Raw genomic sequence first — 22,929 nt, forward strand, 5'->3', positions numbered from 1 at the left:
TTTACCCCCCCCCCCCCCCGAGTGAATTAAAGGCCTATAAGAAATAGAGCACAATCAAAAGTTGTTGTTGAAATGTGCCATTTCAAGAATGAAATGTTCAATCTTGAAATGGAGCGGAAGCATTTAAAAGCATTTGTATTCCTGGTCCACAAACAACCAGGAAGTTAAGTGACAGCATAAACATGGCTTTTTTGTTCTCATTATCTGGCCTCTTTCAAATGGAGTATAGGCAGCTAAAACCAAACTCCAGTGCTAAAGTTAAATGGAGACCAATGGTGATCAACACACATAGGACAAGGATTACCTTTGGTGATGGTCAGCTGCTAATGAATTACAACAAAAATATCAATGCCCAGGCCATTAGATGAGAGGAGGGACCTGTCTAACCAGGTCAGACAGCAGTTACAATTAATGTTTTAAACTCAAATCTAACATTTAAGCTTCATATAAACATAAATGTGTAGCCAGTGAAGGTCACCAAACACTGACTTAGATACTCTGCACAAACGGTGCTTAAGCAATCAGTTGAATTCAGCATTGTTCCCATATATTCTCAAGGAATAGACCATAAAAACATGCAACAACAGAGTAGCTATGAGGCGACAAAGTCAAATATCAAATGAAGGAGTTTTCAACACCAGTTACCTTGGGCTAATATCTACCAAGATCATGAAGTATCCATATCTCTGATTCAGTTCTTTCATTTTTTTCAGGCATGAATGAATTCAAATTCCTTCTTCACTAATTTCTTCCTTGAAGTGTTTCTACTGGCTCACTAACAGGTACCATAATTTAAAATCTTTTCATTTGTTCCCCTCTTCCATAATTAAAGTATTGATCTCATATCCCCATTTAAGACTCTGGTAAATGTTTAGTTCAAGTCAAATCTAATCTAAAAAGTGGTTTTTAATGTGGCCTGAACAGCCCAGTGTGTTTGAACAAACTTCCACAACAAAAGATTGGGTCAAACACCTCCAAAGCTTTGGGGAACTGGAAATTTACACTTTTATCTAGATCCAGCTTTTTGTGGCACAAATCAAAATTTTGGGACAGAACTTTGCTGAGCTTTGGAGTTTCAAAAACTCTCTGCCCAGAATTTAATTAAGCACTATGCCTTTACTACAAACTATTTAAAAAAAACAAACAAACCACGTTCAGGCTAGAGGCATCTGATGAGTTCCCAGAAAAAAAATAACATTTTTAACCCATTTAGTATGTTAAATAGCCTGATTATAATAGAAACCTTTTTGCAAGAACTACATTTGAAGCCTTTGTCACAAGGTTACCAAGACATCAGTGACTCAGCTTGCATTATGTCTTAACCGACAGATGAGTACTCTTTTTTTTCTGAGTGGTGTTAATGCTATTCCAAGTCAGCTAAGTGCTAACAGGCTCAGGCATCAACCTTAGCTCTAAGAATCTGCTTTATGCCAAGCACTATTCATTATACAATAATTAGAACGATTACTACTTTTGTATGTAGGCTCATGATTACACTACCACCAGCATTTTCAGGTTACGTAAAGTTGTGTTTTAGAAAAGAATACTTGATTTAGTGAAATAAAACAAGTCAATATTAAAAAAAACACACAAACACATTAAAAACACACAAAGGAAAACAAAACAACGTAGACTATGAATTAAGACACACTGTACAAGAGCAATGTATGTTTTTTCTTAAAGCCTGTAAGTTGAAAGAATTCCTCCTATAACATTGTCAGCCACTATCATAGAACAGAATACTAATGGCTTTAAATTATATTGTTCTTTTAAAACTTTTCAATAAATCCCAACCACATAACCCACATATGCAACCTAGGAGCACTTGGTATTATTTTTGTGTTACTGTATCATGAAACAAACTCTAGGGTTTTTTTTCCCCACAGTTATCTGTAGGGAGAGACTCATACTATGTGTTGACACGGAGCAGTGTTTACCTTATGGAATGCATTAAATGTGTTACTGTATATTTACCTGGGATGAAGGGTTTTCATTTTTAAATTTTCAGTTCATGTCAACCCAATACAGTAGGGAGTGAGCTTATTAGCATGACAATGAGATTCGGCAGTCATGGAATGGCAGGTTCTGTCCTGTCCATTAGAACAGTGTCCCTGAATCACAACATTATCTCAAAAACTAGAATTGTTTGACAGCTCTCACATGGCACCAATGACTAAATGGTTAAGAGAGTGAATGAAGACTTAAATCACATTAGAAGGAGAGTCCACGGAACCCTGCCAATGCCTGGACATTTCCTATTCTATGAGAAGGAAATGTCAGTCTCCAAAGCTAATGGTGTTTCTTGAGCTAAGAGTTTTTTGCTGTTTGGGGCAGGAACTGTCTATTTAACAGGTACTAGCACAGTGGTAGTAGAGCTCCAGTCCATGAGAAGGGCTCCTAGACCAGCAGTTTTCAAGCTTTTTTGTACCAGGACCCACTTGAAAACATCAATGGCCAGTCCCGACCCAGTGCCCCTCACTCCCGTGTGGGGCAAGAAGTGGATGTGTGGGGCATGGGGAGCCCCAAACAGCCCCTTGCAGGCTCAAACTCTGGAAGGGAAAAGCCATGGTTTCCCATGTTCTTCTGTTTTAAAAGAGAATCCATTTTTAAAATGTGTTGATCCTTTTTTAATGTTTGTTTGCAACCCTTTCATATATTCTTGCATCCCACTTTTGGGTAGCAACCCACAGGTTAAGAAATGCTGTTCTAGACGCTAGGTTAATACAAACACATGCTGGATGGTCCCCAAAAAGAAAATCCCAAAAGCATTTAAATTTCTAAATACTGCAGTAAAGAAAATACTATAGCCATACTCAAAAAACATTGAAGGTGTCTCAGCCTCCAACTGGGGCATATACTTGGACAACCCCTGTTACCTAATGGCCAAGTGCTACAAGAGACTAGCAAAAACAAGCGGGAATATAGAAGACACTTGTTACTAGCAACAATGCAACTGTTTTACGTTGCTCTTAAGTGGCTGCTGTTGTGATAAGGAGGGTCCTCTGAATAACCAGTACACATTCATGTTATAATCCTACAATATGCTGCAAGAAAAAAGCAGGGAAGGCAAGGACAATGCAATATGTCCTGCCACTGCAGCAACTGAAGAGCTATTAGATTAACACAAGCTTAGGACAGAGAAAAGACTGTACATCAGAACCACAAAGGAAGCAAACATCTCTCATCTTTGCCAAGCTGACCTGGGCAACCATGGGTGAAGATGCTTTATGAGAATAGAAGAATGTAATCCAGATTATGTGGGATCAAAGAGAAAGTGGAAAAGGAAGTCAAGACAATTAAAGCAGGCTCCAAGATATGACGTACAAGAAGAAAGTTGAGAAAGTAATTGGATGGAGAATAACTGGAATCTTTTCTAAAATAAGAGAGCTCAGAAAGGGAAATTAATCAGACCAGAAAAGGAGAGGGAAGTCGACGGAATAAAGGGTGACAGGAAGCAAGAAGGGATGTGGGGAAGCAATAGAACTGGAGGTAAAATGCTTAAGGAGAAGCTTTTGAGTCAGAACTGTCAGAGGTATAGGCCCACCTGGGAGGTGGTACATGTGGCAGTCAAATCCTATTAGCTGATTGGGTTACCTAGTATTATAGGACTGCACTGATTTCCTGTACAGGTGCACGGTGCTGCAGAAAGGAAAAGAAAAAAATTGGAGCACTGTTGATAGCTGAACCATACTGACACTAAATAAAAATCCAAATGGATGACAATTTATTTTTAGGAAAATGCATTTTCCCTATTCACATCTAGAAGGCAAGGAAGGTTGTTTGGGGAATCATGGCTAGCTTAAAGCAGCTGCCTGACTTGAGATACGGCACAATTGCCAGAGAAGGGCAGGATTTGAGCTGCTTTATGACAGTAGCGGAGATAAATTTCAATTGATAGATTAGGCAACTGCACTGCTGCAAACTGAAGGGGGATGAAGTGGATGATAACAAAACTGTGTGGGCACACGTACGTGCAAGGGCTGAACACAGAAGTTTTCTTTACCTCTTCCAGCTTCAACAGTTTAGTAAAACTGTGTTGCAAATACAATGTGCAAGAGTACTGCAAAAAAGGGGAAGAACTAGATCATTGTGTCAAGCAGCCATGACAACCCAGAATGCCTACTAACCCTGGAACCACAAGTGTGAAAGCCTGATCTAGACTATTTTTGCCTCAGATCTGCCCCTGAAAGTACCCACAGAAAATAATTGTTCCCCCTCACATCCTATTTACATATACCAGCTATGAAAGGGAGACAGAAGTCCAATGAGAATAATGCTGGCTCAGTTATGTAAAAAGTATTTATAAAGGAAACTAAATCTCTAGTTCCCTCACATTTAAAAAACTAGGCAGACGGTAACACCTTGTGAAGAATTCTGATCTAGTCAAATGGCAGCAGTAGTTCTGAACTGAATATCTAAAATACATTTTATGGAACTGTGGCTGATACGTTACAACGTAACTTTTCTCAAATGATTTTTATGATATGATGCATGTTCACAGATATTTTCTAAAACAGACAAAAATCTGCCTTCTCGCTCTGCATTCTGCAAAGACTATAACAGATGACTTATAATCAGCCATAGATCATCTTCCTTTCTAGAACTAGGGTCAAGTAAAGCAAAATAATATATCAAGGTGGGTACAAGAATAGATCTATGCCCTAGAGGACATCTGCGAGTCTCAAAATATTCTATTTTAACTCTGAGGTTAGGATTTTTGTGGGTGATATCTTTTATTATCCACTGCATGGTTAGCATAGACTTAGACAAGGTTTCAAATGCAAAGCTTTAAGCAATTGGAAGAAGAACATATTGCATTCAAAAGCTTGTCTGTGTCTATGGTAACCATGCAGTTGGTCCAATAAAAAAATATCACTCACAGACATCCTTGTCTCTCATATTTCCTGGACCATCAGAGCTACAGCATCTCTCCAATACTATTTTAGCTCTGGTATTTTATGGATACATCCAAACCCATTCCATTTTGAGGAGCGAGATGTTTCATGAACACTCTATCCATCCTTCCTGTTCCATCCAGGAGACAGAGGTCTCTCTTCAGTCATTTATACAGCTCTGAATCTCTGTCACAACCCCAAACCTGTGATACTGTTGAAGGTATCAAAGAATGCATGTTTTCATCTTAGCCAACTGCCATGTCCCTGACCTATAAAAATTACCCTTTTAGTCTTAGAGGAACACTTAATTGCATTGACAAGTACAAATCAGAGGCTCTAAAGTGTCATCTAGTCACTGAAGGAAACACTCATAAGATCTGGGTTTCTTGCAAGATGTTTTACATGTGCTCCATGGCCTTGACTAAGTTAACATGTCTAGACACAAGTTTCCCCAACAAAAAATAGAGCAAGTGCCACCCATTTCCCACAGTTTTAGCAGTGATGGGAAGCAGTAATTATACCTGCTCCACAAAGTTGTGAACCAGCATTTTACCATGATTTACAGTTCTGTTCCAAAGAATCACTGTGAAATGCGTTTAATGTCCCAGTTGTACGGTCTCAAACTGTCCATTTTAAATCTGCTTAGTGCACAGGTAAAAATGATGGAAAAACCTGAAGAATCAGGTTTCATCAAATCCATCTTAAAACCGCTCATCACCCAAAGACCGAGTTTCATCTAAGACATAACTGACTTCCTGCAAAAACTCATAGACATAGACTTCCCAGCAATACCCTCCTAGCCACCATGGATGTCACTAGCTTATACACCAACATCCCACACCAGGATGGCATCCAAGCCTGCCTCACATGTCTACAAGAACGAGATCACAACTCAGAATACAGACCTCAGGATATCACTGAACTCACACACTTCATCCTCACACACAACAACTTCAGTTTCAATAACCACTACTTCCTCCAGACCACAGGCACAGCTACAGGCACCAAAATGGCCCCATAATATGCTAACCTTTTTACGGCCCACCTAGAAGACGACTTCCTCAAGAACTGCATCATCAAACCCTAACTATACCTGAGATGCATAGATGACATCTTCATCACTTGGACCGAAACCCTGCAGTCGCTGATGGACTTCTACCAAAAATTCAACAATCATCACCCGTCCATCAGACTACCGCTTGAATACTCTAACACCAGCATTTCCTTTTTGGACACCACGATCAATATCCAAGATGGTAAAATTCAAGCCACCATATACAAGAAACCCATAGACCAACATACATATCTACACAGAACCAGCAATCACTCTGAACACACCAAGAAAGTTGTAATTTACAGCCAAGCTCTCCGATACCATCGAATTTGCAGCAAGGAGCATACCCATGATCGCCACCTCACAAATCTCAAAAGGGCTTTCAGTCAAGGAGGACACTCCTCCAGAGAGATGGACTGCACTTTTGAAAAAGCCACCTGGATACCATGTGAAGTTAAGTTTTGCTGCAGTACAAAAAGAAAATCCTCATAAAATCGCACACCATTAGTGATGACACAGCACCCTTCCCTGGATGGAAAATCCTCAAACAATTGCAAGCCATACTAGAAAAGGACACCATTTTTAAAGAGCTCTTCCCAGAACCACCCATCCTAGCCTTTAAACAAGTACAAATCTTTGCTAACCTCATCACCAGAAGCAAACTCCTTATGACCCAAACCACCCCCCACCTATCCAGACTATGCCAGCACAAGAAATCCAAAACCTGCCAACATATCTCCACCACCCCCACTATAACTACACCCCACAGCAGAACCATCACCATTCCTGGATCTTACACCTGCACCTCCAGAAATGTAATACATCTCATCCAGTGCACCAATTGCCCCGATGGAAATGATGTAGGAGAAACCAAACAGCAACCGCGCACCAGAATGAACACACACCGAAAATCTATCAAAGACAAAAAATACCCAACTCCCTGCGGGTGCACACTTCTCATGGACAGTCACTCCCTCTCCGATCTCTCGGTTCTCATCCTCAAAGGGAACCTACAACACACCTTTCATAGACAAGCCTACAAACTTTACTTCATAAATCTACTGGATACAAAAAAAAATCATGGACTCAATATAGACGCTGGATTTATGACACATTACAACCTGCATGGCATCTGGTTCACCAGGTACCCGCCTGACCTACCTCTTACGTTCTTCTTTTCCCCCCAACCTTTTCTCCCCTGCCCTCCCCCACTTCTATGCCCTTTTTCTTCCTGATTCCCTACCATTTCCTTTATATTGATAGCCTCTCTTTTACCCTGTATTATTACCAATGCAGTGTTTTCCCTTTGGCCTTTTTTGTCCCCTGCTTTTTTCCCCCTACCTTCCATGCTTTACCTTTTTTCTAATTCCTACCCATTTATATTTTCACTGACATCCTGTCACACTTCCAGCTTCTCTCATTCCTGTTTTCCTGATCTCCAACTATTCCCTTTTTCACAGACAACATCTTTTCTACCCTGTACTCTACCACTGAAACATCTCCCTCTGACCTTTCCCCCTTCCCTGCTTTACCTTTTGTCTTTCTAATCTCTACCTATTTATATTCTCACTGAAATCTTGCCACACTTTTAGCTTCTCTCAATACTTGGAGTCTCAGACCAACAGAGACTCCCCATGCCTAAGGAAGGATGACTGCACCCAATAACTTGTTAAGTACTTTTTTCCAACTACTCAGTTGATTGAATAAAAGATATCACATCTACTCAAAAACCTTGTCAGGTAAAAGAGGATCCTTCTAAAAAAAAGACTTTTACACACTCAACTTAGGAGTCAAACTGGATCTTTCCTTATGCACTGGCCTTGGTAGCAAAGGTTTTCAGGGATAGATTGTGCTTCACTGACATCCTATGCAAGCACATCACCTTTAGACTGTTAGATATCATTAGTGAACAATTCTGTTTAACACAAAAGAAGCAACATTAGCTCTCACTCTCAAAGCAGTGTTGGTTCTGCTCAAAAAGCACTAGAAGTTGAATGGTGGGTAAAGTAGTAGAGATACAGAAGCACAGGAAATTTGCCTGCAAACCAAATCAATGGCAAGCCCAGCTTAAAACTTGAACCATCAACTTTCCTGTCTTGTGCTTTAATGACAAGTCTTGCTGAGCAGAAGGTGCAGCAAGTATGTGAGAATTCTGCTAGATTTTTTTTTAAAATAACGATCCCTTTTTATATAAAAGATAAAGAAAAGCAGCAGCTTAAATATAGCAGCCTGTTCAACCCTACCCACAGTAACAAATGACAAAGACAGCAAATTTGCATAAAACAAAATTTATAGACACAAGATTAGCTCAGGCATGCTGTTATAATCTAGAGAATGAGATTTCAGTCCCCAAACAGGCTTTTCTCCTAGCTCCTCAAGTGAGCCCTGCTGGACTGTGGGGCCATACCGTGGTGGTGATGATGGGGTGTCCGAAACGTGCATGCAAGATTGAAAATACATGTTATGAACAAACAATATGTATGCTAAAAAAGGCCAAATATAAACCTGTACAACTAGAAACAAAGAACGCAGATTGCACTTATGGGACAGAATAGTTTTGGGATAGAACATGGGGGTTATGTTCGGCAGTGGGGTGGACATGTGCTTCCAGCAGCCAAATAGGATGTATATGCGGGGTTATGTTGAGTAGAGATAGGGAAGTTATATTACCCTTCTGCTTGGCTCATGTGAATGGAATATTGCGTCTAGTTCTGCTGTCCATACTTCAAGGAGAATGTTAGAAAATTGAAGACAGCTCAGAAAATAGCAAGGATTAGATGAAAGGAAAAGATGCTGTATAGTGAAAGAGTCAGGAGCTTAATCTATTTAATTTATCAAAGAAAGATTTGGGTCAATCTGATCACAATCATAAAGTACTTACATTGGGAAAAGAAACTGATAATCTATGGCTATCCAATCTAGCAGGCAAAAGTATACAAGATGTTATCATTGAACCTAAAACTAGACAAACTCAGACTAGAAAACAAGGCACAATTTTTTAGCACTAGAAGGTAATTAACCACATATCCAGGGACATTAATGATTCTTTATTACTGGCCATATAAAAAGAAAAAGGGGATTTTCCCCCCCTAAAGAGATGTTCCAGTTCAAATAAGAAATGAATGGAGAGATGTCCTTTGGCATCTGTGATACAGAAGGTCAAGGCAGATCACAGTGCTCCCTTCCAGCATTACCTTATTCAGGAGCAGGGCAGATGGAATAAATAACTGAAAAAATAAGTACACATAGAAAGCCTAGTGACTGAGAAACGACCTTGATTATCAGAGTCAACAGCACATGGCAGATTATTCTGCTGATTCATATTAGTAATCAGGTCAGGAAGGATGACTGATTATTAGATCCAGTTATTTTTGAGAGACTGAATTATGTTTCCAGTACTGAGAATCAGATCAGGAATTGTACTTGAAAGAGGCTAAATTGGAGGAACAGATTCAAATGAATTGATTTCAGTTCTGGTGTAATACGTTCTGAGGAATGAAAATTATATTGTAAAATCTTCACATTATGCCAAAGGAAAAAAAAAGATAAAATAATTTTTTAAACTTCTTCCTTAATTTTAAGCCAAAGAAGAAGAATAACTAAAGTATTCACCATTACATTCAAAGTTAATTAATTTTATAGATGAGGGTCTCAAAGTTCAGCAGCCCTGGACAAGAAATTTGAAGCATCACAACTTTAAATTAACTGCTGACTAATTAATATCCAACTACACACTTCTCAATATGGCAGCTAAAAGACAGAGACTCTGCTCTTCTTTCTGTTTCCATACACCAAAGTCTGATGACCTGCCAGATCCCATAAAAGACAACTAAAATGGATAGTTGGCAAACAGACAACAAGGTGCTTATCATTCTGCATAAGTACATTTTCTTTCACAGCATTGCCCTCCTAAATAGGCTTAACACCGCTGAGCTATTCTCATGGGAAGCATGATCAGAAATGCCATTAAATCATTTAGTACATTTAGACATCATAGTTTCCTAGACCAATTAGGATTAATTCCCGTTCTAATTTCCTTAAAGTTTCTCTCATCAGGAATCATAGGGGGAGACATAGGTGAAAAAGGAAAAAAATAAACCATTTCAAAAGCAAAAGATTCCTGATTTAAACAAAGGAAGATTTTAGCTCTTCTTTTTTTTTTTTTTTTAACCTCTTTCACAACTGAGATTTTTCCTTTTTCTCCCAAACCTGTTGTGAAACACTTGAGAATTTAATCATAGCAGCAGTCTGTCTGGATCCTCAGTCTCTGGTGTACTGTACCAATATCAGCTAAGCAGCACTGTATGATAACAATATTTTGACTCCATTCTAAAAGAATAATGCTTTTTCTTGGAGGCAGAGGGTTTTGAAACTGCTAATAAGTCCCCACTATGGATGTTCAAACCCAGGGAATCAGAACCCAGACAGCCATCCTTTTTTAATTATATCCAATCTTTGCTTCTCATCCACTACTTCCAAAACCTTCCCAATTAAAAGGATGAAGGGGTGGGGAACTGATGTCAAGGTAGAACTCCTTGTTTACCAACCCTTTTTCTTCCTTTCCTATGGAGTATTGGTTTTTCCACCCTAAGACATTTTCTCCCATCTATAACTGCCAAGAAAACCACTATAATTCATCATTTTCTCTTTCTATAAGCTCAGTTATTTTTATAATATTTGTATCTTTTACTCAAAGAATTCACAACAAATACAGCAAAAGGTTTGAAGTATTGTACTACCCCCAAATACGCTTGGTCTTTGGAAAAAGCTACCAAAAACGAGAATTACTCTATTTTTATTAGCTCTTATGAAGAGGGGTCACTTACTAGTAAGTACTGCTCTTCAAGAGCTGCCTCTGGGCATTCACACACTAGGTCACAAGGACCAAGTGATATTACACTACAGTTGCAAAACTGGATGAGAAAGCCGTGTGTGGGGCATGCAGTAATGCTCTCATGCTACAATGACACTGCCTGTACAAAGAGCACAGTCCCTGATCACCTCAGTTCCCTTTCCCTTGCCAATACAGTCTGAACACACAAAACTTCCAGGCAGGGAGGAGTGTATGGGTGGTGTGAATGTACAGAGGCAATTCTCAAAAGATCAAGCACTTACTTTCTTTAAGAGAATCTGTGGATATGGGACAACAATGTGCAAAGAATTCTAGACAAGAAAAAAAAAGGAAATGCCTTAATAATTTAAGCATCAGAGAAAAATACCGAGTCCACTGAATAATGAGCTCCAGCAGATGTCCCTGCTGCTGTTTTGCAAACAGATAGCACAGCACCATCCTAGACAAGCTGAGGCTCCAGGAAAGACTCAAAAGCAATGGTGCTCAACCGGTCCAGCCCCACAGGCCAGATGAGTGGCTTAGGGCCAATCTGTGAGTTGGACTGTGTGCGAGGACTCAGTCTGCGAGCCTGATCCAGCTTAGGGGCGGTGCACACTGCACAGGGTCAGCAATTAACTCTGCCATCACTCCTCTGCTGCCAAATTTCTGTACCTGTGGGGAGCCCCACAGGCTGGATAACATGGCCCTGTGGACCTGATCTGGCCAGTAGGCCGTAGGGTGAGCACTGCTGCTCCAATTCAAAATATAAAGCGTTTATTTGGTTGTGTATAACGATGCACAGTATTCTCTGTTAATCTGGGGGACAAGAGCTCATTTCCTGACAGGTTGCCCATTACTTCTCTCTCAATAAGCAACAAATAAATGTGTTCACATTTTCTCAAAGAGATTAAAACCCTGCCCAGGTAATAGCATAGGGCTCATTTCATACCTAGAATAAATAATACTCTCTGGGTGAATATGGTTCAGAGAAAGAAAGTGGGAAGGTAGGTATAGTGGAAAGATGAACATGTAAGACCATTTCAAGCACAAAACAGGGATAAGGTTGCAGTGATAATTTTAAAATGAATGCTGTATAGGTGGAAAGGCAAAGATCTCACTAATTTCCTAGCAGCAGAAATATGCTATTACAAGTGCCAGTTGGCCTGACAGGGGTGTTCTTAAGAGGGCTGAAGAAAGGCTCACAGGAAGAAGCTATCAACATCATTAAAAGCAGGTTGAAGTTCCAGGGAAAGCACTATCTGAGGAAGATACACAAATAATGCAGAAGGCACTAGTCATTTAGTTAAACCTGGAGATGACACAATAAGAAAATAAAGGCTGGTCTCTAACAGAGACAATACACAGTAACAGTTACTAAATGAATCTTTAAAAGTAGCTATTGCTGAACTTTTGAGTTTAAATACAGGAACTCCTGACTGCGAGGAAGTTAGCCAGCCCTTGGCTTTTCACCCAACAAGGAAAAAGCATCCACTTAATACTTTGAATTCTTTCTATACCAGACTGCTAGATTGTTCGAAAACGCCACCCACCCCGGTAGTTAGTAGACTACCATCTATGCAATCAGATGAAGTTTCTAGATTCAGATTAATAATTTTCCTTTGTTGCTCAAAAAGGAGGTCTGGGCACAGAGGAAGATGGCCCAGCAATTCTCCAAACAGCAGAAAAACGTCCAGAGACCCAATCTGTGCCATCAGCTTGATATTGGTTCTATCCTCCCCAGAAGGAAAATGGGTACCAAGGGAACAGATAAGTATGCACAGAGTAGATGACTGCTCAAATCCAGCAGGAATGCATCCCAACAATATTTCTTGTCCCTGTGATCCTAGGTAGAGTACAACTGATGTCTGATATTCTCACTCAGTGCAAATAGTTTGGCTGTATCTAGTCACATCTGAAGAGTGAAGAAAGCACCAACCAGTTTAAGGACTATGTCTGTATCTTCCCCACACTGTTCTACATGATACAGTACAAATGGGTGAAAGGGTTGTAAAATACATCTCTAAGTCCTGAATCCCTCTGTCCTGATGTGGAGACAGTCCCTCCAAGTATTCCAGAGGCCATGAACTAGTGAGGTCCAAAGAATGACCACTCAACATTAGAGAGGTCTGCGAAGAATAACAGTAGGAAATGGAAGAGTGAACTCTGCTCACGAGTCAATTATTATCCCTCCCCCCATTCTGCCACCAAAGATAGGGCCATGTCAGCCTATTCATAGTAGCCTGAAATTTAAGGTAGGTTGTTACAATATACACTGAAGCTGAGGTGTCAGAAGTCTAGCATAGTTCTCAGATCATCTATTTGCTTGGGTACTAGGAATATCTGGATTAAAATTGCTTCCTTTGGTGCTGAAGAAGAATCTTCCTTGAAATATCCTCTTTTCCCTCCATTAGAAATTTCCTGAGAGAGGTCCCCCAAAGAGAGGGTGGGGGAGAAAGCCCTGGTGTAAAACTGAACTAACTAGAAGTCTCTGATGGTGTCTAGTAACCGGTAAGTTTAGGTAATCGTGCACCAAACAGGCATCACCAAAGGCTGAAGCAGGAGTGAGCCATCATTTTTTGGTTTGTTTTTTTTTTTTTAAATCTGGAGGTGGCCTGATGATTTACACCACAAATCTCTTTAGTGCTATGTGCTAGCTGCAGCTCTACCCAGAGAATCTAAGGAGTATGTTGAGTTACATGTAGAAGACATGCTCTGACCTTAGTGAGCAAACTCTTAGACCAGTGATGCCCAACCTTCTGTCCCCAGGAGCTGGGTGAGTGGCATGGGGTCTATCCAAGGGCTGGATTCCATATGAGGTTGGTTCACTGTCTTGATCCTGAATTGCCCCAATCTGACCCCATGCTGCCTGGTGCCCCACTAAAGCTGTGCACTGTCCACTGCTCAGATCTAACTTTTGGCTGCCCACCTACTGGACCTGCCAACGTGCTGGGCCATGTTATAGGGCCTACAGGGTTCCCCATGAGTCTGGAAATTTGAAGCAGCAATTAACACTGCTACTGCACAAAATTTCTGGACCCTTGGAGAGCCCCCATGGTCTGGATGTGGCCTGTGGACTGGAAGTTGAGCACCCCTGTCTTAAATGTTTCCATTTGTTCATCAAGTACAAGGGAGGGCTTAGTAAAGGGTTTGGGATTCCCATGGTATGTAGCTATAGCTGGACACAACGGCTATGTGATTTGCCATTCAGTGGCACAAGGATGCAGGAAAAACAGACTTTCTTCCAGCAGTGTCCAATACACTGTCCTGTCTCCCCAAGGCAGCGGTCAAGGATGCTGTGCCCCTTTTGGAGATTTCCTGGGCTCCAGCAATAAAGGACCAGCAGCAAATCAACTGAGTGATGCTGCAACAATTGGGGACCCTTCAAGGGCACAGAATATATATGATCAACTTTTTCTGATGCTGGCAACAAGGACACAAGTGCCAAATGTCTCCCACTGGACCTAGTCATTCTGGGAAACTAATGAATATGACTGTTTTTTGACTGCCATTTGAATGTTTTTGAAAAGGGGATCAGAGCCATATGCTGCTGACCCCATTAATATCTGGAGGGTACAGTGTCACTCATTGTCCCCATCAACTCTTGAAATTATTCCTGTTCATCAGATACTGATGGAAGCCTGATTTCTTCTTCAAGGCATATCCCATTTGAATATTTCTTGATGGGTTACCATTCTGCATAGAATGATAAATTCTCCTTGCAGGTATTGTACACATGTAGATCTACTTCAAAGAGGCAGTGTTGAAAATGTAACAATGTCAGGGTATTTGCAGAGAATTAAATTTGGCTGACCCATGAAAACAGCAATCTAGGAGATAATTGCAAGTGCTTCTAGAGTCAATGTTATCCTTGGAGCAAAGTCAGCATTACTAATTCTGGTGGCATGAAATGCATCCTTTACTGATTACTGAATGTAGGGGCACAACTATTGGGGCAGTGGTCCAGAATAAAGTCTTGCCAGACAGACGGGTTTTTGGCAAAGGAAGCTGTCTAAATGTTCTGCAGCTAACCAAACTTGCCTGCAAGTCTGGTTTTGAAGAGAATCCAAGCTCTCAGGGGATGTACCATATTGCACAGCAGTGTTTGTCACCAATATCAATCATGCAGTGGAGGAGCAGCCGGTGGCTTTACTATCTGCCCCCTTCATCACAAGAGGGAAAAACTGGCTATGTCAAAGGTATGCACACCAATGTAGTGTTCAGACCATTCAATGCTCAATCCTACAAGAGGTGTAGGCTAAAAAAGGCACTAAAACTGGTAAGGAGCCTCCCTACTCAAAGGCAACTTGCATTGGGAGAGAAGAAAATGATGGTTTCTTCTTTTGGGAATCAGAATATTTCCTATTTTCCTCTCCCCAGAACTGGATTATGAAGAAATAGAAAAAGATGCTTCTTACTGACTAGAAAGATTGCTGCCAAATGCTAGAGAATCAAGAGAGCTTTTAGTGCAGGTGAAGACCAAAGTCTCCTAGAGCTGCCTCCATAGAGCCTCAGTCCCATGCAGCAGGTCTGATATCAAGAGCAGCATTGAGGCTGAGTTGGCAATGCCACAACTTTGAAGTCAAGCAAGCACAACAGTGATGTTATTGCAGGGAGGTTCAGTGAGATGGCACATTTCAAGAGTTTTAAAGTGAAAGCCTGGAGGTTCCATATAACCTCACAATGCTCAGAACACAGCATATCCTCCTATTAAAATGCAGGTATAATTGCCTGCATGCAAAAGACGAAGTTGCTCAAAGAAACAATTGCTTATGGCATAAAGCTCAGGTCTGCACCAATTCAAATCCTCATAATGTCTTTCAACAACTTCTGTATCTCCCCCAAATCATTCTAACAGCAGTACTGCAAAAACTTGTTTTATTTACTAGCAACAAAATTAAACAGGCATCCTACTCATTTGGACATAAAACACATCAAGTCCTATGTTCAAGCAAAGGAAATGATATTCATTGTTCAAAATCACATCGTGCTTCACTAGCTTTTATCTGCACACCCAAATACATTTACTGCTTAAAGCTGCAAATGTTTTACTTGGAGTGCAATGGACTGATATTTTTCAGGGATTTTCATACCTATACCTTCTAGGTAGGTAGATGGCACTTTAGGAGAAGCCCCCGCCCAGAATGCTCAGAAATACAGGGGACAAGTGGGGGGGCACGTGCCCCCCGTGAGACTGGCCCCCAAAAGTGGGGCAGTTTTTTTGCTGTGCTTTTTTTGCCACTTTTGGCCCGCCTACAAATTGTGCCCCCCCTCACCCCAAGACTCAGGAGGCACCCGTCAGCCCTGTTCAGAAGATTAATATTATTACTGCATATTTTCAGATAAAGTGTTTATTATTCATGAGGGAAAGATTATTGGTAGTCTCAGTCTCAAGCTTTACATCTTGCTCCCTCAATCAAAATGAATGTGAATAAAGATATAATATTGAAACTCACCTTCCAGAAGTTATCGACCTTTCCATAAACAAGAGACTGATTCTGCCTTTTGATGTCATTAATATGTTTAATGTCGCTGGAATTCAGATGTTGTTCCACCACAAACCCAAGGAAACTATTATCTGGGGTGTGAGCTACAAGAAAGAAAGGAGAGGTCTGTTACATGAAATAACATTTTAAAGGTTTTTAAAAGATGACTATAGTCAGAAAAGTGACTATGGGGGAATATCTTTTTACTCCACAGATCAGCTCTCTACAGGGATATATCTGCTTGCTTTATTGTCATGAATAATTCTTACTAATTTAAGTCCTAAAGAACAAATACAGCTATTGAAGTAAATCATTCATTTCTGGCTCACTGACAGGAATTAAATATTCTGCAACTGGAACTTGGATAACAATATTGTTTATGATGCTTAACCCTAGTTCCAGCTGCAGAATTTCTATTAGTGATGGTGTGAAAGCCAAAAGGAACCCAGCTTGACTTTGAGATGCTAGTTAAGGCTTGCAGAGCTGGCAATTTGAAAAGCAATGGCTTTATGTTTGTAGTGTTTTTTGACTTACAGTTGTTCCCACATGTAACGATAATTAATAAAACAGTTCACAAGTCACTTGATAGCATCTGATACATATTGAAGATTGCTTTTATTGATTTTCATATTGGCCCATCCCCCAAGTTGGAAAAGCAACTAACACTAAACATGGTACAAGTCACTGAAGAATTTATGTCTCCATATTACCTTTTTTCCAAATAAAAATTACAAAAGAACGATGCAGGATGTCAACATGCAAATATTATTGGTGTTTACATACTTGTTGTAATTACTGGATGAAGTCTCATTGAAGGATTTTGCCACTAAAACTACAAGTCAGGATTTCAACTACTATCTTTATAAACTAAAATAGTTTATTGCAACTTTCAATAGAGATTTTTGGGCTGATACCAATGGCCAATTTTTAACAAGCCATATCAGCTGATACTGATCCAATTCCAATACGCAGCCCTGCAGTGTGGAGAGCAGTGTCTGACTGCTAAGTCTGCTGTGGGGGAAAGGATGGGGAGAGGGACAGACAATGGGGGGTGAGGGGCAGATCAAGGACCCTGTGGTGAGGGAGGGAGTGGGGCTGGGGCAGGCACTGCTCAGCCAGGGGAGAGCGGGGCACAGGACAGAGCCATAATTCATCCAGGGGGTGCAGGGCGGGGACAGCACCCACTGCTACCCCTTCCCAGCGCTGCCACTGCCCACTCTGAGCGCAGCTTGTCCCAGCACCAGGCAGGAAGAGCCTGGTGCTGCCCCAGCCCCCCTCACAGCCTGCCGCCCCCCTCACGCACATCTGGGGGGCATATGCCCCCCCGTGCCCTCCTGGGGTGCATGTAGCAGAGGGAGCTGCCCCACCCCCACAACCCCTGGACGAGTTGCAGCTCCATTCATGCCTCACCCTGCCCCCTTCCCTCCCTGCGGGGGCCTTAATCTCCCCCCCAATCCATGCCCCTTTCCTCCCCCCACAACAGACTTACCAGCTGGACCCGGCTGCACTCCATGCTGCCAGGCTGCGCTCCTGGCCAGCTGTGCAACTGCATACGGCATTTATTGGCCATATTATTGGCCACATCAGACAAAAAAGCAGACTGCCAATGCTCTCAATTTCCATCATATCAGTGCTGATCTGACATGGGACCGATGTATCAGTGTACCTCTACTTTTCTTTGTTACCTTGCAGCCCATGTTCTTAGCAGCAGTATCCAACAAAGCTAATCACCATTTTTGTGGTGGGAATGGAGGTGTTTTTTGATGAAGTATTTAACTACTGAGAAGGACTCTTACATGCAAAAGCTCTTCAAAATACTTTTCTATATTGTGTAATAGTTGCTTATTTCTGCATTTATAAAGTGCTCCAGGACACAGGAAAAATATCAGCATAAACTATGATTTCAGCCTCTCATTTTCACTGATGTGACAGACTAAAGATATTAAATGCGTCTGTTTTAAGTTTGAATCTATTAGAGCTCTGCAGTTTGAATGTATTGCTTAATCCATGCATAACAACTGTTAAATCAAGTACCTACATGAATTCACTATCTGAGGTGTACATGCATCTTTGATGCACTCTCTCAAACAGCATGCAGTGTTGTTAAGAGAATATCCTCCAGTCTAGAACCTACTTCCCATATTGAACCAAACTGCTGGCGTTCAGGGGACAATGTAAATATGTTCATTCACGTGTTTCTAACAGGTTAGAACAGGGATTGGCAAGCCCTGGGACGCATGCCAGAGCGTGGCACATGAGATCATTTTGCTTGGCATGCCACAGCTGGCCCAGACTCTGGGCAGCTACAGCAGGTGATGGGCAGCCTGCAAACAGCTGCAATGAGGTCCGGAGCCCTGGCATTGGCTCTGTGGTAGCGGCAGAGGTAGCTGCATGCATGCCGCAGGTTGCATGGCTGGGAAAGGGTCTGGGGCAGTGCAATCCCAGCCCCTCCCCTGTTATCCACTGAGAGGCATGCGTGTCCCTGCTGCCAGCAACTAGGACCAGACCCCTTCGGGGTCCCACACCATCTGCCTCTGGTACACCCAAGTCAAGGCGTGGGTGGAGGTTGGGGTGTTTTTGGCACTCCAGCCAAAAAAGCTGCCAACCCCTGGGTTACAAGATAAGCACAGGGGGGCATGGGTTTCAACAGTTAACACATTTGATTTCTATAGGAGTTGTGTCCTTTTCCACTTCAGAATTCAAATTTAGAGCTTGTTTAATATGAACATTTTTTAAAAGTAACCCCTCCAACCACGAAATAAAACAAACCCCCTTCCAATCACCTACACACATACCATATTAAACCCATGTTCAAAGTAGTGCAAAATCAAACATGATTATGAAGTTTCATCTGTTTCTTTTCTCCTGAAAATCAGCAAACTGATTGCTAAAATGGATCATCTTATGTGCAATGTAAATGTTAACATGTTGTTAATCTTAATCTCTTAAACTTGCAATAAAATAGACTGGATAGAAAGCTTCATAAATAAGACGCAAAGGCTGCAGATGAAAAATCTAGTAAAAACAGTTATAAAATATTAAATTATACTCCAGCAGTTTTTGAGTAAAATAAGAAAAAAACCCACCCTGTTAATGCATATATACTATAACCTCATGAATCTGGCTTGCTTGGGATCAAGCACCTAGCGGAAATGTGAAAATTCCCGATTTTTGAAACCAGAGTGGTGGCCGGTCCCAGAGCAGAGGGGATGGGGGGAAAGGAGGGGTAGTGACGGCCGGTCCCAGAGCAGCACTGGTGCAAGGTGATGGATGGCAGCAGCAGCCGCCTGCAAGTTTCCCCCTCCGCTGCTCTGGGAACGGCCGCCGCTACTGCCTGATGGAGCGTAGTTTTAAAAAGGGCTGGATTTTCGATATCCGGATTTATGACGTTATACTGTTTGTGGATGATGTGAAAGATGCTTAAGTATAGGCAGACTTTATTCTAGGGATCTGGATTTTAACTCTCAGAACACCAATGAAGGACAGAATGCTAGAAGTAAAAACCTGCTTTCTTCCCCCTCCCTTTCCTGCTTTACCTTTTGTCTTTCTAATTTCTACCTGTTTACAGTCTCACTGATATCCTGTTGCACTTTCAGCTTTTCTCATTCTTTGGAGTCTCACACCACCAGAGACTTCCTATGCCTGAAGCAGGGTAACTGTGCCTGAAAGCTTGCTAAGAACTTTTTCCCAACTACTCAGTTGGTCTAATAAAAGATATCACATCTACTCAAAGAACCTGGCCTGCCTATGTCCTTAGACCAACACAGCTACAGCCAAAAACCTAGGGAAACAACAGACATTCCTAAAAACCTCCAAGCCTTCTACAGCCGGCATGGCAGGCTACAGCTGGTGTGCCTTGAACAAACTATGTGAAACTCAGTTATAATTAACCTTTCCACCAAAAGAAAAGAGAGCCTCATTCAGCCACGCATTCATTTAAACTCAAGGATTTTATGGTGGTATTTAACAAAATGAATAGTGTACAGTGAGCAGCCTTAATTAAGGGCACCTTTCCATTTCCTGTATTTAGGATAGCATGTTGCAATCCACGGAAAGGGAAGACGGTACAAATTTAAAAGAAAAAAAATGCTTACATTCAGTACATAAAATCAGCCTGTAGAATTCACTGTGTCAGGAGAAGATTGGAAGAAAGAATTTAGCAGGACTGAGAAGCAAGATTATGCAGCATTAAAAAACCCATCACTACTGCATAAACACTTTTAAACACCGATACACAGGAAGGATAACAACCTCATTTAAGGATACCTAAAAGTATTTATAATAGAATGCAAAACACTTTGCCACTACGTCCCTAATTTAAATAGGTCCAGGGATACTAGTTATCTGTGGTTTATAAGGACAGTCGAGCTCTTGCCCAGTTTCAAAATTATTTCTGTAAAATTAGTTACATTAAGTAATTCTACCAACTTTTTGCCCACCAGATTCCTGCTTGCTTTTTTTATTCAGTGGTAATTTGTTTCCCTCATGATGAAACCTACAGAAGCAAAGCTGAAATCTCAGTTGGTTCAGAGTTAGCACTGTACTGTTAAATCTTTGCTATTAACAACTATTTTGAGAGAAAAAGACTGGTAACTCTTTGGAGTAAAAGGTTCTCTTTCATTTACCTCTGGTACAAAAAAATGCCGAGTACTGAATGGGCAGAATGACAAGGATTTACAATGTTAAATGGATATTATTTATTAAATTCCGGCAACATACTCATACTTTATTACATATTGCTTAAGAAGCTGGAGTTCTGCACAGAAATCTGAATAAGAGCTAAATTAAATGTTGTAAGGTATTACGAAGTAGATAAATATTATCTGCATTTAAATGGGAGGGGTGAAGGGAAGGCAAGCGGAGAGAAGGGGGAAACTCAGGGCATTCTGACACATGCTCCTGGAGATGGCTCCAGGTGCTTTTATTAGCGAGTTGCACTAATAGTGCTTTTGTATCACGTGCATCAGTGTCACCACACGTCCCCATCTTGAAAAAATGATGGTAGGGCACTTTGAACTAAAGCTCATCGGATGTTTTTTATTTCAAAGCACACTGGCGCCATTTTGTCAGCACATGATGCGCGAGGCTGCCGGAGCTCATCAGCTTCTGTGCTCTGGCAGACTTGAATCTAATGTGCTGGACTGTGCATCAGAGCAGGCTCTCCGCCTGTGTATAGGAGCCCTAAGGTTAGATAACAAAGAGAATCAGCTTCAGAGCTGATAGAAACAACCAAGAATTTCTGATTCATGGCCTTGTGCTAATACTATGGGATTATATTCAACAAGTATTAAAGAAAAATCTTGGCTTTTCTGCCAAAAATTCGTAACAACACATTAAAGATTTTGCTTAAATGAAGAGTGAAGTTAGATTGCAGGAGAGGGACTAAAAGCACAGAAGTGAGTTAAGTGTTTTACAGTGCAGGCAGCAGCCAGGCAGGGTTGTCCATACAACCACTTTCACATCATTTTGTGCTGCCATCTTTGCCTCTTTGATAAAGCAATTCCTTTTCCAGTGACATTAAACCAGTAAACCTAAATAAAGCTCGATGGAAAATTCATTTGGTTGGATGGGGTGGGAGGGAAACAAACCAGCAGCCTGAATTCAGGACTCTCTAAGTGGAAGATATATTTGCTCAATGGTGTAGCTCTCTCAAAAGCTGCCTATCACTGTTCAGTCACAATTCATTACCACGCGTTTTGTTACTTACCACTCAACAACTGAACAACTGTGAATGCAGCCCATTGATTAGCAGAACAGCTTTCACTGTCCTCCTCCAAGAATATCCGCATAGTGGATATTGACAAACTAAATATGCTTTTTGAAAGAGCTTTACAGAACAGCTAAACTCAACAGCGTGGCTTCTGTAGACGCCAAGTAGGGAAAGACTGGGAAAACAGCCCCAGAGAGGCAACAACAAAAAGGCAAGAGTGTAGTGATGAATTTGATGAACCCCCCTTAATTCAGGCACATGGACACAAGCTTCAAAGTGTTCCAGTATTTTAGTTGATTAATTTTTCACAGCTAATACCAATCTCAGGGACGTTAGTAAGATTTTGTAACATCCTTAATAACTGATTTGTCATGAAAGGTTTCTCAAATACACTGAATGTACCTTAGTTCTCTCAACATGGGGCAACATAAGGTGGTTGTATTTGGCAGTAGTCCATCTTCTGATGAACCAAATAGTTGCACACAGACATCTAGGCGGGCAAGGTTCTTTGGGTAGATGTGGTATCTTTTATTAAACCAACTAAGGGGTTGGAAAAAAGTTCTTAGCAAGGTTTCGGGTGCAGTTACCCTTTGTCAAGCATATGGAGTCTCACGAAGACGAAGGGTGACTGTGCCCGAAGCTTGCTAGGAACTTTTTTCAACTACTCAGTTAGTCTAATAAAATATATCACATCTACCCAAAGAACCTATGTCCTTCAACCAACACAGCTACATCCAGAAACCCAACAACAAAGACATCTAAATATTCATTGTGAACAAGTTCATTGTTCAAGGGGGATGGACTCAGCTGCAAAGTCCAACCAGTCACCTGGCCATGCCCTTTAGTTAGAAACATCCATCTGCTTTTAGGGATGCACAGTATCAAGCCTTATTATTTGCACTGTGCCATCTAAGGCAGATATAGATCATACACAATATATTTCCCATGCCCCTCCT

General features: G+C 41.2%; 1 protein-coding gene across 1 annotated transcript in view; it reads right to left on the bottom strand.

Annotated features, from left to right (window-relative positions):
- The window catches only part of MGAT5 (mannosyl (alpha-1,6-)-glycoprotein beta-1,6-N-acetyl-glucosaminyltransferase), a 199,907-nt gene that overhangs the window by 84,452 nt on the left and 92,526 nt on the right, over window positions 1-22,929 (bottom strand). The window contains exon 10 of the mRNA XM_019522507.1: window positions 16,234-16,367. Coding sequence (XP_019378052.1) covers window positions 16,234-16,367 — 134 coding nt within the window. The remainder of the gene's footprint in view (window positions 1-16,233; window positions 16,368-22,929) is intronic.

The sequence above is a fragment of the Gavialis gangeticus genome, unplaced genomic scaffold, assembly GCF_001723915.1.
Source record: "Gavialis gangeticus isolate Ggan-Ray unplaced genomic scaffold, GavGan_comp1, whole genome shotgun sequence".
Lineage (NCBI taxonomy): Eukaryota > Metazoa > Chordata > Crocodylia > Gavialidae > Gavialis > Gavialis gangeticus.